The sequence below is a fragment of the Chlorocebus sabaeus genome, chromosome 11 (genome assembly GCF_047675955.1).
Source record: "Chlorocebus sabaeus isolate Y175 chromosome 11, mChlSab1.0.hap1, whole genome shotgun sequence".
NCBI lineage: Eukaryota > Metazoa > Chordata > Mammalia > Primates > Cercopithecidae > Chlorocebus > Chlorocebus sabaeus.
The window spans coordinates 17,365,304-17,378,419 of NC_132914.1; the positions used below are offsets into that span (position 1 = coordinate 17,365,304).

The 13,116-nt window shown below is 33.7% G+C and overlaps 1 protein-coding gene across 7 annotated transcripts in view; it reads right to left on the minus strand.

Moving 5' to 3' along the window:
• Positions 1–869: 869 nt before the first annotated feature.
• Positions 870–13,116, minus strand: part of LMO3 (LIM domain only 3) — a 60,352-nt gene continuing 48,105 nt past the window's right edge. For all 7 annotated transcript variants that reach the window (XM_007967781.3, XM_007967785.3, XM_037990308.2 and 4 more), the window contains 2 exons: positions 12,331–12,456; positions 870–3,813 (listed from right to left, as the gene is read on the minus strand). In XM_007967781.3, coding sequence (XP_007965972.1) covers positions 3,708–3,813; positions 12,331–12,456 — 232 coding nt within the window. In that variant the 3' untranslated portion in view covers positions 870–3,707. The remainder of the gene's footprint in view (positions 3,814–12,330; positions 12,457–13,116) is intronic.

Sequence of the window (13,116 nt, forward strand, 5' to 3'; positions counted from 1 at the left end):
GCAGGTTGAGATGAGCACAAACCAGTGCAAAGACATGTTAAAGTTATTTGATATAGGCCAACCCTACGTCTGCCCAACGGGAGGCTGAATGCTCAAGGAGAGGCCTGTCACATAGTAGGTGCTCAATAAATGTCAATTGAACTAATGGCTATTAAATCTCTGCTTTCTATTACCTTAAATTACATTAAAACCACATCTTAAAAATATCTATAATAATGTTTTTAAGAAAAAGTAATGATCAAAAAGACTTTTGCTAAAATTGTATTTTGTGCTAATGGCCTATTACAATAAACATGCAGATTGTTTTTGCAACTTACTGAAGTGAACACTAAACATGTTTGGCCTACATAATTTCTATGAAATTGTTTAAGTGACGATTCAGAGAGTGGTTTGCCTAAAGTGATAGTTAAAAGGAAAACACTTTTGTATGGCATGTTTTACTACAGATATAATTTTCAGTGCCCTGTTTCAGTTAAGGTGTAACATCTCTTCTGCAAAAATGTAGAATTGAGTTTCCTGTTTTAATTCATTATACAGAATAGAAAATTTGGAATTTAATCTGACAACAGCAACAGAGTTGCTTTCAGAAAGATCACTTAAAATTTGTATAAATGCGCAAAATTACACCCAACAATCGCTACCTTCATGTTTGAGAGTTTTATTTTCCCCACAAAAATAAACAGCAGGAAACGACCTAGCTCAGAGATCCTAAACGTAACATTTAGAGAAACATTTGGGGTGCTTTGTCTATGTTTGTTATGACTTAGCTTTAGAAAGTAAATGTCCTCACACACCTTTTTTTCTTTTCATGGACTTAACATATGCTTTCTAGAGATCACTTTAAATTTTGCCAATTAAGTGCAATCAAATAGTATAACACCCCTTTTATTAAAAACATAAATCCAAATGTAAAAAAGTGAATGAAAGAATCCAGCAGATATTTATTAAGCAAGATGAAAGTGAAATTACAAACACAGGTCAGCTTTAAACTCAGCACTCTGTTGGAGTGGAGGTGCACGGTCCTTCATCATAGGCAGCCTATGCGAGATGCATCTTAGGAAGGGAGCTTTCACTGCTCAGAAATCAAAGCTCCATCGAAGGTGTCCTACTGGAGGCATCAGACAAGCTAAATGACGTTAGGGCTACACAACACAAAGGGGAAAGTTGACAACAATTCAGGGGCTTTGAGTAGTCAAGACAATTAGCTTAGTACTTCAGGTCAATAAATGCTACAATTTATGGGCAATTAGCTGTAAAACGGCCTATAGCTGAAACATTATTCCTGTCTTGTTTCACAATTTCATGGAGATTAAAGATAATCTAAACAGATTAAGGCCTTAATCTTTAATCCAGGTGAGTAATTTTGTTTGTAGTAAAAAGCGTAAGAAATATTTCTCAGCATATTATGTGAAAGAAAAAGTGAAAACCTTGTTTGGTCTTCCAATGGCAAGGATAGTTGAACAGCCTCAAGAAGCTGAGAGAAGTTTTTTTCCCAATTTACAAGTATTTTGACATATAGATAAACAAAAGCAAAACCAGCTAAACCTTAAAAGATCATCTGAATAAGACACTGACAATTATAATTTTACATCCACGTGAATTTCAAGCAATTGTTAATGGGGACCAGCAGGGCTGCATTAAGAAAACCACTTTTCACTTCTCTCTCCCCCACACATTTTTAATGTGTCTTGCTTTGTTTATTTTGGTTATGCAAGTCCTTTCTCTTCATGAAACAAGTGTAAGGCTCTAAGGCTAAAATAATAGTTATTTTTGTGGGCCCCAAATAGCTATTTTTGAATTTCTTTCTTTAGTATATCTCAAATCTGGGGAACACGGGACTTGAAGATTCCTAACCATGAAGCATTTGTAAAAATACATATCATTCACTTTTCACAGAACCATTTTCTTAAAAATAAGAGGCAATATCCAGATTCACATGCATGTTCATAATAAAGCTTTGTTTTAAAACAAATCCACACCAGCATTATTTTCAGCTTAATATTTTGGCCCCAACCCAAGAATCCAGGTATAACATTTAATTTTCATCTGTAATGCATCTATTGTAAGGACAAAATATATATGAAAATAACACTGGAAAATATTGTTTCCTATACAAGTGATCAAGAAAAAACAAAGAAAAAGCAAACCCATAGCACTAAGTTTGCTGTAGTGAAAATATGGTTAATGGTGCCGTGTAGAATTAGATTTGTTGAAAAGTAGTTCTATTACAAGGAGCAAAAGCAAAGAAGCAAGTTTGTGGGCAACCCAGAAGAGGGGATCATATTCTCATTTCCTTAATTGTAATTTAAATAATCATTCTCCATAATTTCTGTTTCTAGAGCTTTCTTCTTTGTATGCTATCATGTAAGGTAGTACTATTTCACCTTAAAAAAATGGAAAGACAAATTTCAGCCTAAGAGTGATGTATTCTGAGTTGGTAATTACTTAAAACAGTGAGAGAGTAAAACACATCAAACTTAATGCGTTTACTTTTTGAACATTAAAATAAATGTCAGGTAAATACAAAAAAATATATAATCACTAGCTCTCAGCTTTTTATCAATCCCTTTGTTTCTCTTCTTCTAGAAGATTCTATGAGCATTATGTTGCTCTGATCAAAAGTAACCTCACTACTCAAATACCATCACAGCTTCAATGTGCATTATAGTGATTTCAGTAGATTCACACTCAAATCTTTTCAGTGTCATACATTTATTAAGCCATAAAGTTATTAAACCCTCAGCTCTTGTGGAGAGATCTGGGCAGAATTTATACAACAAGTTTAATTTATCACTTAAAGATTATCTCATAATTGTGGTAACAGATTTTTAAAGTAACCCTTTGGAAAAAATTTTACATGATACCCAAAGGCACTAGTTCACATAAGGGGTGGCTGAAAAAGCAAAACAAAGCCATTGTGTAGGTAAAGAGCACACAAAAAAAGGATATTAAAAGGAAACCTGTTAAGCTTTAAAGTTATCCTAAAAATGGCACTTTTCACGTTGGTATAAAATGAAAGTGCTTTAAGATGAAATTTTTATGTATTTTTTAAAGCTTATTTTTAACCCCCTGAAAATAGGGGGTTATAACAAGAACACTGATAGACTCTAACTTATAGCGGCAATAAGTAGCGGATGTCACTAAAATGCTCTGTGTGTGTCTTTATTTTTTAGTATTTTTAATGTTGATAGACTTGCTTTATCTATCTGTGTATCATTAGTGAGATTTGCTTTTCAATTCTTTTCTAGAAAGTTACAGCTCATTTAAAATAGCTGGTAAATACAGAAAGCATAAATATACAGTAAGTTTAAACACTGATTGTACTAAATGCAACAATACAAAGAAGCAAACGGAACACAAATGGTAACACAATAAAACTGTATTACATTTGTGCTTCAAATATTACAATACATTATATACAATAGTCCAAAATAAACATCTCATGCCAAGTGACACAAAAACGAATAGCAAGCAAAAAAATCCAGCAATATGTACATTACTTTTTTCTTTAATAATAAACATTCAACTCTGAACTGGGGCAATTTCACTACATACAGATGCAGTCCGCCTTTTATTCCATATAACCATCCTGCCTTCCTATATCTACGCTATTCAGTAGGTTCCTGTGTCGATTCTTATATACATGTGGAGCAAAAAAGATAAAAGAATGTAGTGCTTTGTATTCTTAATGGGGTGATGTTGATAGATCAGCGAACCTGGGGCGCATAACCTTCTTTCATTAAACCTTCCTCGTAGTCCGTCTGGCAAAGGATCATGTTATTCTTTAGGAAAAATTTGTCTCCAACACAAAATCTGAAAATATTTTAAACAATAAAATGTGGTTAAGACCATTTCATTTGGATCTATAAATATGAAGATTTACTTTCCTAATAATAATTTCACATGGTAATTCTCTGAATCTGAAAAACTGGCTTAGACAGTTGTCTTCACGATTAGAATTAAACCATTTACCATTTACTTCATTTAATGAAATGTTGCACACATCTGAAATCTTGCCTTTGCATGCAAAAATTGTAAGGATATTGAGATATACACTTTGGGCACCCAAGATGACTTGCTTTTTTTTTTTTTTTTTTCCACATTGGAAATAAAAAAAATAAAAGGAACTGATCTGTATTTACACCCATTAAAATAAAAGAAAGAACGGTAATAACGTTCCACTGCAGTAATTATGGATGATTTCATCTCTGGCCATTTAGGCACTTAATAAAAAAGGAAAAGGCATTAAAATGAATCAAACAATTAGAAATTAGCCCATTTTAAAGCTTCCCATTTAAAGCTTTCTTTTACTCTGTTATTAAAATGTGATTAAATTTTAGTAATCTAGAAGTAATCATTCTGAAGTGAGACTTGCTCTAGCATTAGACTCTGATGCTGAGCCATATTCCTTTGTTTGTGGCAAGTTCACTAACATGAAATAGTAGATGTCATTTCTTAGAGCACTTCCAATTTAACCAAAGGGAGTAACCTAAATGAACTACTTAATATTGATGTGATAAATTAAACGAGTTTCCAATAGCTAATTATGCATTTTATTTTATAAAGCATTGTTTAATGTGGAAGCCTGTAATGTTTTTAATAAATGTTCTTTTTGTATGATTTCCCCATGGTGACACTTTGGACACAATTAAGGTCAGAAATAAATGCTTTTTCAGTTTCCGGTACATTTAACAATAAAGTAACTCTGGGGAGATCTGTATATATATTTAATTGTAACAATTTAACCTTCAAACAGTGGTGTCTGGTAGAGTTGACCCAGTAAAACTACTTGTAATTATACAAGTTGACCTCTCTGACCTTTGATAGTAGTCTCTCTTTATCAGATAGTCAATTTCAAATGATGTTCCAGCAGAAACCTTAGTGGATAGATTAAATTGTGTAGTGAAAACCACCCTTTAATGTTTTGTGAAGTTGAAGGTTTAAATGAGGAGCAGTTGGACTGATTTACATTTGCAAAGATTGGAATGCTAGACAAACAGTGAACCTATTTTTTTTTCCAACTGGGTAGCTTTGGAAATTTATCCTCATACTAGCTAAGTAGATAGAGGGGAAAATAGTGTAATAAAAAAAAAGTAGATTGAAAAGAATTAGCTTTCCTCTTAAAGGAAAATTGGTCTGTTTATTTGTGGAATTTACTTTTTTTCCCCAGGATTACTGCCTGCTGATGGTGTTGATTGAAAGCACAGACTATGCACTGATCTTGAAATCCTAGGGTTGTTTGTGGTCAAAGCTACTGGATACAATAAATAATTCAAGTTTGGGGCTTTAAGTATATTTTCTTTGTATTAGTTGTAACCGGTATCCTTTAAATGTTGCCCTTCAATAATGATGTTTGTACAAACGCGTTTGACAATATCCTGATGACTAGGATATGTTGAATAAAAGGAAATATTTCTCTTGTTGAATAGACCTAAGTAGTCAAACTGATAGCTTATTTTTTATGTGAAATTTTACAAAATAGCCATGTAGAATATGTTTACTGTTCAAAGTTATAAATTTATATTGCTGTTGAAATTAATTTCGACTAATATGCAAATAATAAATGTCACCAAAAACAAGTAGATTCAATAAAACACTCTTGTGTTCCAGCTGATATCACTAAATCATTTTTTCTAAAAACCATTTAATCCGGAAATACTCTCTTTTAACTCCATATTGTTTAAAATTTTGCTTTACTTTTTTAGTAAGCCCTAAAATTCTACTAGCCATCAAATAAAAACGTTTTCTTTGTCATGTTACCATGTTATGTCATGCCATTCATACCTTTAGAGGCCTTCACATTTAGAAAATTTATATTTGTAGAATAATAAATTCAAGGTAATTATAGTGAGAAAACACAAAACCAAGAGCCTGGGGATCTGTCTTGAGTCCTGCCTCTATCACCTACCCATTGCAAGACCTGGGTACAGTTCAGACCATCCCCGTCTCAGTTCCCCATGTGTAAGAGAAAAAGAGCCCTATAACTAGATTATAGAGAGGTTCAAATGAAAAGTGTCTGAAAGGCAGAGAGGTATACTGCAACAAGTAGGGTCCAAACTCTACCTTCCCACTTTCGATAATTGAAACGAAAACTTTGGTTTTTAATACCTGTGACATCAGTCACCTTTGTATACCTTTTAATACCTTTGCCACCTTTGTGGCAAGGAGTAGAAATGAAATATCTAAAATCTTACCTCAATGTTTGGAATATAGGTAAAATAGCCACCTTTTAATACTTACCATGTGCTAAATGCTAAGCATGTATGTTCATGATCACATTTATTCCCTACATCCAACCTAGAAAATAAGCATTATCATGGCTTTTTACAGAAGAAAAACTTAAGTTTCCATTCCAGAATTTAAAAACCCTGCCCAAGATTCTATAGTTAGAATGTATGTAATAAGGGAAGGAAAATAACCCACGTCTTTTTGGATTCAAGACTCAAGCTTTTACCTGAGGGCAGTAAAGCATGCAGGCTACAAGAATAATGTGAAGATTAAACGGCAATACAGGGTATAACTGGGTTCTTTGTAGGACTATTATTCTTTTGCATAACTTTTCTTTCCTTTTTTTTTTTTTTAGATGGAGTCCTGCTCTGTCGCCCAGACTGGAGTGCAGTGGCGCAATCTCGGCTCACTGCAAGCTCCGCCTCCCGGGTTCACACCATTCTCCTGCCTCAGCCTCTCTTTTGCGTAACTTTAAAAAAGTCTGCCTACTATTCAATTAGGTGGTATATATACAGCAACAGAGGGGGAGAGAGGGAGAGAGGGACAGAAAACTTTTCTAAAATACCCTTACCTGACACATTTTATTACTAATATGCTATCAACTGGATAAAGTGCATTTTATACGCATTTCAATTTATACTTAAAGGTCAAGATGAAACAGAACATGGATGAGGGATGTCACATTTGCACATGTGACTCAAACAAAACAGCCTTGAAAGCTGTGGTTAAGAGCAGATTATGGTTGGTATGCAATTAAGGTTGATACCCTTTTTAAAAAATGCTTCATATATACATATAAAGAAATTTGAGAGACAGCAATACAGAGTACGTATTTAACACATTAATCTGTAACTGTGATTTTGTAAGAAATGCTAATTTCCAGTGTCTTATGAGATTCAGCATTTGCAGGAAAAAAAAAAAAAAAGCATTATGAAAGGAGTGATAGCCAGAGGATACCGCAAGTATATTAACAGGCTACAATTACTAAAAATAAACATAATCTTTCTTGTAATCTGACCCTAATTACTTGTAGTATGCTCAGTTCAATTAGTTTTACCCTCATTTAAAAAAAATTACGGTAAGGAATAAGAAGATGCCCAATCGGATTATTAAACCATCTGATTCTGATGTTTTGGAATTAATATTAGATTTAATTTCTAGATATTTTTGAGTGCTTCTTCATATAGTCTTAGAGATTTGAGAAGTATATGAAACAAGCACAACTAGTAAATCATCCTTATAAAATATAGTGCTTAATTTTAAGCAGGTTATCAAAAGCCTATGCTAAGAAGCCTCCACTGGTAACAGCCCTTTTAAGAAATAAAAATGTTAGCCTAGCCATCTTCTTTCCTTAAAGTTAGTGACTGACAATTATGATTAATTTCTATCTTACAACACTTAGATAACAAGGGAGATCCAATCCATATTTCTAGTGTCTATACTTTCCTATTGCACATCTTCAGTTAACTGTAAGTTAGAGATTTCTGTACTATACTGTTTTCAGTAAGAGTTCTGGGTTATGTACTCATTCCACCACAATACACCTGTGAACAGATTTCCTGTCTTTCCCACTGACAATCCGGTTGTCATTCTGCATCTCACCGCTAACAACCCTTACTGTATCAAATTACACTACCCATACTCCAAATCTTGCTCTATATTATTCAAAGTTTACCTTACTTTAACTCCACTATATCGATTCACATTTATATGCTTAGTCAGACAATAAAATACCTCTGTTGAAATGAACCTGACTCCAGAGAGGGAGACCAGATTCCTTGGGTTTAAATCTTGAGTCTACCATTTTCTTCTAACTGTAATCTTGGGCAAGTTACTTACATTTATTATACTTTACTTTCCTCATCTGTCAAATGAAGCTATTAACTATTAAGCTATTAAGCTATTATATCCCAAAATATTTATGGGATATTTTGAGTATTAAATGAGTGAGTACATGTAAAATTCTCAGAACAGTGTTGGGTGTTTGACTAATACTTTATCAGAATTCGCTATCATTACTATTTGGTAATGATAATCTTTTCACCTTTACTTAAGGTGTTCCCCAGCAATAAATATTTCTCCCCTTTTTCTGTCTACTTAAATTCTAACAATCCGTGAGTCCCCATTCGCTCCATCAACATCCTCTGACCACGTAAATTTGCTTATTCTGCTCTTTCCCAAAGCACTTATTTATTGGTGTACTGTTTATTTTAGTGTTTCAAAATTTCTCATGAAAGTGTAACTGGTTTCCCATTATAGTCAGCAGTTCTGCGGTAAACGACCACAAGTGGTATTTCTTTTGAACCCTTTGCAGAACCATCATAAACTGTACTACCACTTAAGGTGTGTGGTCAATAAAAATTGGTTAAGGTAGATTTATTCCAGAAACCAATAGCTTTAAATAACAAATGTATTTTAGATGACTAGTTTAAATTTGTATTCATTTGGACTTTTATTTAATGGCTTTTCAAAGACTAAGTTTACAATTTCATTTCCTCTAGGTGCTTGCTCTCTTTCTACTCCTCCATATGCCTACCAAACCGCTTCTCTAATCTCTGAACATACTGAGCTGCTTTTCATTTCCTAAACACGTCAAATGCTTTCACATCTGCATGCCTTTGCACGTTGCTCAATTTGCCTGAAAATTCCTTCCCTCACTGCTCCCTGGGTCCCTCATCTTCCCCAAGCCCCAGCAGACACACTTCCTATAAGTCAACCAGTTCTAGGGAGTTCTTTTTCTTAAGACTCAGCATATCAGGCTTTTGATGCTTCCCTAACACTTCAAGAAGGATGGCTGTCTCTTCCCTCAGTATAGATCTATTTAGCATCGATTACACTCTTCTGTGAGTCTTTGATGTCCTGTGTCTCCCATAGCTCTGGACACCTCTAAGAAATAAACTAGATTTTATCAACCTCAGCTTTCACAGAGCCTAGCACAGTGCTTTATACTGAAAAAAAAGAAAATTAATTGTTACATAATTTTACTTATTTGGGAAAATCTCATCACAAGCTTTTTTTTTTTTTTTTTTTTTCCTTTTCTTACAAAACTATCATTTAGTTTTACTGAGTTTTCTAAGAAGAAGGGACTGATTCACCTTTAAGAAATTAACCAGTTATATAGACTCTTCCAATTCTGAATGAGATTCAAGATACCATAAAACAAGCTTAAATAACCCTCCTGCGGTACCTTTTAAAATAGAGAAACTAGCAGAATTGTAATGCAGGATTCACATTTTAGCTATACTCCTCTAAAAGGGGCAGAGGAGATCTATATATAAGGAACAATCAATCCTGAAAGGTTATTATTACTGTTACTTTTTGAAATGCTTGGATCTTAATGATACTTTGATTTAAAAGTTAAGATGAAATGACTGCTGAATACAATTCACAAACCTGTGTAATTCCACAACTTCAGAAGTCAATAAAGTTTGCTTAAGGGAAAATGCCTAAGAATTACCTATTTGCCTTGTGTTTCACTTGAAAAAGTACAATATTGTGACAATGATTTGGCTACTGGAAGTGGGATATGGGATTCCTAGAGGGGACTGAAGCAAACTTCAGAGTAAAAGGAGAATCTCCTCTATTAAAGCCTTCTGTATCCTGGGTAACAAAATTTGTCTGCTTTGCTTGACTGATGAAGATTAGCTGACTTCTTGCATTAAAGAAGTTTGTCTTGTAAGGGCTGAAGTGACACGACAATAACTAAGTGCTAATTGTGCATAACCAGCACTAAAGATATGCAGTCCCATTATGGCATGTAAGAAATGAAGCGAACACAGAAATATATTAGGTACTTTAATAATGATACTAGAATAGTATTTTGCAGCAATAAGAATGTGAACAGTTTTAGAGTCAAAATTTAGGAGTGTTTGTCTTACTTGACTGAGTTCTCCTGAGGAGACAGACTTAATCGTGAATGCAACTTTTTATTTCAATGGTGAAATAAAATTGATATATGATTTGTAAATAGCATTAACAACCTACAATTACTTTGCATCATAATAGAATTTAGGCTGGGCTTAGCACTTGAATGATGTTTTTATTTTCTATGTAGAACATGGATAAAAAAGGTAAGCCTACTTAATAGAAAAAAATGGACAAAGGATATAAACTGCCTACTTCTCTAAAAGAAGGAATACCAAAGGGCCACCAGGAATCAAATAAATGCCAATTAGAAATTATAGTTAGAAATCATCACTCAACGTGGCAAGGATTTTTTTTTAAAAACATAATTCCTAGAGTGAATGTGAGGGAATGCGTAGTTTTATAGATTTCTGCTAGGAGGGTAATTGGTATAACTTTCCTGGAGATCATTTAGCAATGTATAGCATATGCCTTCAAACTGTTACACACCTTGTTTAATAAATTATGCTCCCATGAATTTAACCAGATAGAGATATGAGCATTTGTTTTTTATGCAATCTGAATATCTATATTTAGCAAGAAGCACTCTTGTGATACAATGTCTTGTGGGAACGTCAAGGTAGCGGAATATTACTTGGTAAATTACAAAAATAACTAACTTCTGAGAGCCTGTTGTGTTCCTGACATTTAATATAAATTATTTCATTTAAGCTTCAAACTCTGCAAGAGAGGTGTTAGTGTTTCTATTTTATGGGTGTGGGAATCACATTCAGAGAGATTAAGTAACATACTCAAAATCACACAGCTAATACATTCGCTAATATATGGTGGTGTTGAAATGTGAATCCCGTTCTCACTGTAAATGTCACATTCTTTCTACTGTTCTACAGGGTCTCATGAGAAGATTCTGCATCAAATAGTGCCTTTCAGAGTAAATTACAGTAACTGAGAACTTGATGCAACTAATATTTATCGATTCTATACTCCATTCAGGTGTTCTCACAGAAACTCAGTGAATTCATTTTCATTAAAATCTATCAAGTGTCCTAATTTTTGAAATGTTGTATTTTTAATATGTATATTTTAATATTCTAAAATCCTCTCCATTTATCACATAAAATAGGTGCCAGAAGTATATAGTTTTCACAGAAATAAAAAAATATAACTTTCAATAAGAAAAAAATGGAATTAAGTGATAATACTTTTGAGCTGAAAGAATTCTCTGAGATGAACTAATTCAGCTTCATATGTTACAAATGAAAAACCTGAGGTCCAGAGAGGGAAAGTTTTGGTTTAAGATCACACAGCTTATTAGTGGCAGAGCCCATATTAGAATTTAGGTCTCCAGATTCCCTGTTCAACACTTTTTCAAATGCTCCTCTCTAATGATGATAATTGTTTAATTATTAGCTATATCTGGCCTGATTCTCAAAGATAACTGAAATAACTGCAAAAGTACATATAGCACAGGGTTAAAATTTAAGGTAAACATCTACAGTGGGTGGGGGTGGAGGCTCATGCCTATAATCCCCACACTTTGGGAGGCTGAGGTGGGAGGACTGCTTGAGGCCAGGAGTTTGAGACCAGCCTGGGTAACATAGTGATACTCCGTCTCTATAAAAAATGAAAAAAAAAAAAATAGCCAGGCATGGTAGTGCACACCTGTACTCCCAGCTACTTGGGAGGCTGAAGCAGGAGGATTGCTTGAGCACAGAAATTGAGGCTGCATGACCCATGTTAGCGCCACTGCACTCCAGGCTGGGTGACAGAACTAGACCTTGTGTTAAAAAAACAAAAACAAAAACACGAGAGATAAGGAAATTAAAATATAAAAAATAAGAAGAATACAAAATGCCTGCAACAAATTCCTGTATATTTGCTTCACTGACAATTTATTTGCTCACATAAGTCGTACAATAAAGGAGATATTTAAAAGTACTTTTTAAAAGACAGGAAAATAATAAAAGAAAGGAATGAGTAAAAGAAGTCAAAGTTTACAGAAGTGTTTCCATTTTCTGTTATGTGCTCTTATATGATGCTTTTCTTTCAGGTAGAAGTAAGTCTTAAAACCTTTCTTCTCCTTAGTGGTTTGTTTCTGGCATAGGATTAAAGTTTACAGAACAGAAAAATGCTGAGATTAATTGCTTTAAATTTATGAATATAATTTCCACCTATTAAATCAATAGTCAGCACAGACAGGCTTACCATTTTTTAGAGACCAAAAAGAGATCTGCTTACCTCTGATTACAAAGCTGACATGCAAAGCAGTCCAGGTGGTAAACATTGTCCTTGGCACGCATCACCATCTCAAAGGCAGGGATGAGCTTACTACAGGCAGCACAGTTTCCCGTTACACCGAAGAGCCTAGAATAAGAAACATTTTTTTTTTTAGAAACTCTTACAGAGAAATCTGAGATTGTGAAGAGAGATGATGCTAATATACCCTGTAAAGCTATCAATACACAATGCCTTATGATGTACACAAGTGGGTTTTATCCTAGGTGTATGCATAAATATTCTTCTGCAATATATTCTCCGTTGACCTTCCTTGATGAAAATCACATCTTGTTTGAGAAGAAAAGGAAAAGACAAATACATTAGGAAGCTTACATAACTACACATCAACAGAAGTCAATGGGGGTGAATTCATAGCAAAAATCTTCTCTGGGTTAGAGTATACAGAAAATATAAAAGCAATGTAACTTTGATCTTAGTGTTATATATTAAACATTTTAGCTGGGAAAGGAACCAACTAATGAATGACTCATTTTTTTTGACATTTAGTTACTAAAAGGTTTGCTGTTATTATTAAAAATACATTTATGAACAAGCCATTTAAATAGTCAAAAAACACAGAGGCACATACATGCACCTTATGGCTCTATACCATAGTTATAGCTACGATTATGTTATTCAAGTAGCACATTAAAGTAAATGAGGCTGTAAACTATATACAGCTAGACCAGAAATTGAAGCATAATATACTGTTAGAACCATTGGAATTGTCTAGGATTTAAAAAAATT